The sequence below is a fragment of the Tarenaya hassleriana genome, unplaced genomic scaffold (genome assembly GCF_000463585.1).
Source record: "Tarenaya hassleriana unplaced genomic scaffold, ASM46358v1 Cleome35, whole genome shotgun sequence".
In the NCBI taxonomy this organism is placed as follows: domain Eukaryota; kingdom Viridiplantae; phylum Streptophyta; class Magnoliopsida; order Brassicales; family Cleomaceae; genus Tarenaya; species Tarenaya hassleriana.
Window position 1 is genome coordinate 111,176 of NW_010966617.1, and position 6,224 is coordinate 117,399.

The window sequence follows — 6,224 nt, forward strand, 5'->3', positions numbered from 1 at the left end:
GGACAAATGAAACTACAAGCTGTCTATTTCATGATGGTGTTTTTTGTTTTTGTTTTTGTTACAGTGTCACTTAGACATTAAGTGGACCAAAGGGACTAATGATATCTTAGTTCCATCGTCACTTCCATAAATGAATGTCGATATTAATCATTTTTAAGATCTCCAAAATCGCATTATGGCCCACCAAATTCTGACATTCAACCAATGGGATCAATATATAACTATATATATATATATACTAAGGTTAATTAGAAAACTGAATTAACTTTTCTAACCACAAATGCTAATTAAATTATTAATTAAATCATAACCCACACATCAGGGAAGATCCACAGAAAAATAGAGGAAGAGAGAGAGAGAAAGGGACAATGATTTTCAAGTCCAAATCTGCTTTATTAGATATGTTTCTAGGCACTTTTCCCCCCTTAAAAGACATCCCAAAAAAAATGTGGGTGTGACTCACTAAGCCCCCCCTCATGAATTCCAAGTGACACCCAATCAAGCAACTTAATTATTTCCTAATTCTTTGCTTTTTCCCAACATCTTTACACACACACATATTGAATATATAATTAAAATTAGATATACCTAAAATGGGTGTTAGTGGATGTTGGGTGGAGTTTAGCTTTAAGTCATGTGCATTGAGTCTTCCCTTGTAAATATATACACCATAAAATTATATCTTGTCATATAAAATAAGCATCTAATTTAATTAACATGGACCCTCCTAGTCTAGATCTCAAGCCTAACTCATATATTCTTTAAATCACATACCTTGTTCTCTACAATCAAAAGAATGAGATTGGTCAGATTCATATTTGTTAGAATTGGAACTCAAATCTCTAACACTGTACTGTTATTATTATATATAGAGTAATGATTTGCTAAATCTCTAACACATAATTCTTTAAATTATTTTCTCAATCTTAAACCCTAATCGATTTTGCTAATAGAGATAAAACAAACCCTCCTTTTTTTTCCTCAAAAAAAATATATTTTTCTTCAACCAATATGCCCGTTCACCTATCTGCTGCAACATATACTACAGCAGGAACCGTTTTCATGACAAACCAATGCAATATTCGGACATAGCATACTAAGAACCACACGTATAGTATCACAGAGACAAGGAACCAAGAGAATGGCATATCAAACGGAAATATTTAACCTCTCAAGAATCGAAACAAAATGCCCGAAAGTCTGTACCTTTTTTTTCTCTCTTTCAACCGAGCTTCTTATCGGATCCTTTGAGGTTCAAGTTGAACCATTTCCTTTTGGATTTGTCTTTCCCATCTGACCCGCCTTCTTCTCCCGCGCTATCAGCCTTTGGATCTTCACCCGGAATTTTGCTGCTACTTCCATTACTCAAGTTGCTGCTGCTTCCGCTTTGGCCACTTGGTGTTTTCACGACAGTGAACGAGGAATGGATCACATCCCGTTGCTTTAGCAGTTCATCGACCTGCGGCATTAGCAAAAACATAATGACCATTGTTAAGAAAGGTAAAACATGTCACAACAATCTTGATGAGTATACGTTTGAGTAGATTGTATTTCTGCAGTCTATTTGCCACAAATACACCAAGCATGTGTGATGTGTGTCATTACAGAAACAATTTACATCAGAAATCATGCAAAGTGACACAAAAAGAAAAACAATTTTCCTATTTTGGTGTCAATGGGAATGTTGGGCATTCAATAGATAAATTCTTTCATAAATATATATTTTAACAACGTACAGTTTGCTTCTCCTGGGTATATCGGTTGGTAACTTCTTGAAACCGTGCCAATGCCTGTAGAGGATTATAATCAATCATCAGGGTGCTCATCTTTTCAAATATGTAGTACAGTAAGAGAGGACCAAACCGGGAACATACTTTTCGGTACTCTGTCTCAAATTGGCGCAACTCGTTTCTTTTCCTCAAAATTTGAGCTTCAATCTCCTTCAGTTTCTCTGTTGTATCTTCGTATGACTTTGCACAAAGTGCCTCAATTGTGTATGATGCAGTCTTAAAGAAGTTATCTCCTGAAAGTAGTATAAGGCAATCAGTTAGATTAACGTCTATAGTGAATTCCACAGTGATCATGAAGGGACAAAATAAACATTTCAGACCATAAACAGCGAATATATGAGTCCCAGCTTTAAGTTCCAAAACCTCGCAAGGTTGAAGACCTTCCAGCCGCTTAAAGAAAGCTGATTCAGGATCCTTGGCTATAGCTAACTGCACAATGGCCACCATGTGTACTTTATATACATCTTTGATATTCTGAGATTCCATCTTATTTATGAGAGGGACATAGGTCAATGATAACGTACTGCATTTAAAGTCGAATCCATTCTGTATACTTGAAAATGTAAGAAATACATGCCGGCTGATGTCACCTTGCCTGCTTTTTCACTATCTTCCTGCACGACGAGAGCAACAAGAAACCATGTATTCAAGAATGAAATTAATAGCGTCTCATAAATACAAGAATAGCGTTTGTGCCATCACAGAAAAAACATGCACATAGTTACATGAAATGTGAGGAACTTTTAAAGCTAGATAAAAAAAGAGGCATTCTTGCCACTTAAAAGTAAGAAGAGAAAAGAAACAAGAGACATTGTTTCTTTCACTCATTCATCTGCAGACAGTTGTTGCAACCAAGAACTGAAAAGAAAACACGCATGTTTTATACCTGTAATGCCAATCCGTAGCCACCATTGGAGTCTTGCTCAAAATAAAGTAACTGAAAATTAAAAGGTTTAAAATCTAGTTATAGCATTAATTTGGAGAAAGAAATATTTAACTCGCTAGCAAAAGAAAAAGGCTGAGTAATCAGTACAGAATACAAGACCTTAAATTTACTTTGTGCAGTCGATGTTACTCTGACAACAATCCCTGCTTCAGCTTGTTGATCATTTATTGTTACTCCAAAGAAATGGGCACATTGCTTCTCGACCTGGCACAAGGTGATGAATTAAGATCAAGATGCAACAAGAAATGCATTGAAATGTAGAATATGCGAATGAGATGAATCAGACCTTCCCACTAACTGCTGTACCAATAGGAAGGGGCCTAACTGTGACTGTTCCATTCATTGCCTCTTCAAGAACATTAGCAGATACAGTAGTCTTAATAGGCACACCTAGTTTGCTGAATGTTTAGATTTGCAAGAAGGACCGAATGAGTAGCAGAATCCCAGTAGAATAAAGACTCAAAATTACCGATTTCTAAAAGACTCAAACTTCACCTGAATAGTGCTGCAAACATGGTATTTACAGTTCCAAGATTTGACAAGTCGATTTCCATGTCCATTCCATCAGCATCAAGGGCCTAACAACATGTATTAGCTTTTGTAGTCAAGAGTGTGTTTCGATGCTTTTAAGTAGGATTATACAAGCACGCAATGACAGAAGATGAGAGCACATGATTCTACTAGTATAGGACCATAGGTACAGATATGTTTATTTGTCGTAGAATAAAAGCCTTACACGAAGCCGGAGAAGGGAAGTAAGCTGGAGAAATTTCTTGTGATTGAAAACAACGAATATAGAGAAGAAAGAGAAATCACCTCAAACCCTGCATTGTCATATTGCCTTCTCTTCTCTGGGTCAGACAAAATGCTGTAGGAATATGCAACTTCCTTGAAAAGTTCAGAAGCTTCAGGATTGTTGGCATTCTTGTCCGGATGATACCTACCGATTATTCAAGTTCATGATATGGAGGTCTCATGTTAAACAGAATCCAAGAAGAGTATCGAGACACGACCATGAAGAACAAAATACACAACTATCAGAATTCGACCTCCAAAATAAAGAGATTAAGAATCTCAATTGCTATCCATAAAGACATGATATGATTAAATAACTTATAACCGCAAATGGGAAACAATATAGTCAAAAGTTAAAATGACAAACAAAGAAGAAGATTCGGAAATGAATTATGCATCCTAAACCACTCAAACTCGTTTGGGAATCCAAGCATGGAATCCACTACGAATACCAATATCCGAGTGCCTAACTCACGAAACCCCCAACCTATCAACCATGAAACATCTATGTCAAATCGAATGATTCGAATCATCCATATCTCCAAGTCCCGAATCCTAAAATCTAAAAGCCATAAGTTTGACAACTACGAATTCCCAATTCAAATCGGGCACAATCGATCACAAACCACGAATCGGGCTCCAATCTTTCGGATTAGATAACCAGATCATCTTACGCATATATAGACGATTCGCCAAGATACTTACTTGAGAGCCAGTTTCCGGTAAGCGGTTTTGATTTCCTGATCACTTGCATCTCTAGATACACACAGCACCTCGTACGGATCACGTCGAATCGCCGGAGCCGATGACCCTTCGAGCTTCTTCGAACTCATTCCTCCGAAATTCTAAATTCTCTCTCACCCACTCCAACAAAATCCCTACCTCTTTTCTTCTATCAACGATGTCTCAAAGACGAAACGATTTCAGGGAATCAAATCGGAATTTTGCAGATCCAACAGCGGCGATACCGAGAAAGGTGCAGATTATCAAATCTCTCCGACCGAGAAATTACGAGAAATTCCAAGCAGCATGATGTTGCTCAACCCGAAAAAGGAGCCTAAGAACCAGAAATGAAGATCTAATATCGCCAGACAAGAGGGAAATGGAATGAATATCGAGGAGGAAGACGACGAAGCTAGGGTTTTCGAAAAATCTTCCAATTTTTTTTCCTGTTTTTCTAATCCGTGTGATGTAAGAACTTCTTTTGTTGTTTTATTTTTGAGATTTTTATTATTATTATTATTATTTTTTCCTATCGTTAAAATTCCAAATTTCTAAATTAACAGCGACACTACGTGATTTTAGCTCTCTAAATTTCTTTTTTCCGATACTTCACTTTCAAATGCTTTGATTTCCTTTAAAATTTACCACAAGAAGTTTAGTAAGAATTATATATTTTTCCTTTGTACTATTATCATTACGACCACGTCTTTTTAACCAAAAAAAATTACGACCATACAATCTAGGGGTGGGCATTCAGTTCGGGTATTTTGGTTATTAACCGAACCGACCGATATATACTCGAACCGAACCGAACCGAATAAAATTAAATAACCGTTTGGTTATGATTTTTTAAAACCCGAAATAACCGAATCCGAACCGAACCGAACCGATTAAAAATTATTAACCGTTTGGTTATAAATTTTTATAAACCGAATTAACCGAACCCAAACCGTTTATATATCTTCATTTATATATATTTATATACATATATGAATTCATTGTTTTATTATATTTTAAACACATTTTATCATTGTTATTATTATTTTTAAAGTTTGTGTGATATAAACATTAGAAAAAAACGATCTTTATTTATTTAATAGTTTTATATCAAAATATAAATTTAGATATTATTATTTTATATGTTAAAATAATTATGATAATATTTTATATTATATTTTATTTGAATATTTTTAATTATAAATGAATTGATTTTTTAAATATTATAACCGAACCGAACCGAAATATTTATTTGGTTATAGTTTGGTTATAGTTTTAAATAGACAAAACCGAACCGAACCGAACCGAAACCGAACCGAACCGAACCGAATAAAATTAATTAACCGTTTGGTTATGAGTTTTAATAACCCGAAATAACCGAACCCGAAATAACCATAACCGATTAACCCGTAACCGACCGTTCGCCCACCCCTTACAATCAATATAACTTTGGATTAATCGCATAAAAATACCCGAACTTTTACAAAAATCTCAAATAAATATCCGAACTATAAAATTGTCATATAAATACCTGAACTTTTCAAAACTCTCACATAAATACCCAAACTTTTAAATTTTTTCCAAATCAAACAAATACAACTGCTAACTCAGCAAAAAACTGTTGACTCAGCAAAAAAAATATTGACTCAACAAAAAACAACTGACTCAATATTCAAAAATATTATTAAATATCCAAATATTCATCTACATATATTTAAATTAATATATACATATAAATTTACATATATATACATATATATATATATATATATATATTTAAAATAAAATTATTTATAATTAATAAAACACATATACACATAACTACAATATATATATATATATATATATATATATATGAATTTATATGTATATATTAATTTAAATACATGTAGATGAATATTTGGACATTTAATAATATTTTTGAATGATGAGTCAGCAGTTTTTTGCTGAGTCAGCAGTTTTTTTGCAGAGTC

At 34.1% G+C, this 6,224-nt stretch overlaps 1 protein-coding gene across 1 annotated transcript; it reads right to left on the reverse strand.

The window, feature by feature from the left end:
* Positions 1-1,074: 1,074 nt before the first annotated feature.
* LOC104821920 (chaperone protein dnaJ 15) lies at positions 1,075-4,719 on the reverse strand. Its single transcript, XM_010552949.2, has 11 exons — positions 4,237-4,719; positions 3,553-3,676; positions 3,232-3,314; positions 3,023-3,134; positions 2,836-2,940; positions 2,677-2,727; positions 2,315-2,404; positions 2,111-2,219; positions 1,875-2,023; positions 1,737-1,790; positions 1,075-1,459 (listed from the first exon to the last, which is right to left on the reverse strand). Exons 1-11 carry the CDS (start codon positions 4,362-4,364, stop codon positions 1,223-1,225), a joined length of 1,242 nt encoding a protein of 413 aa, XP_010551251.1. The 5' UTR covers positions 4,365-4,719; the 3' UTR covers positions 1,075-1,222.
* Positions 4,720-6,224: the final 1,505 nt, after the last annotated feature.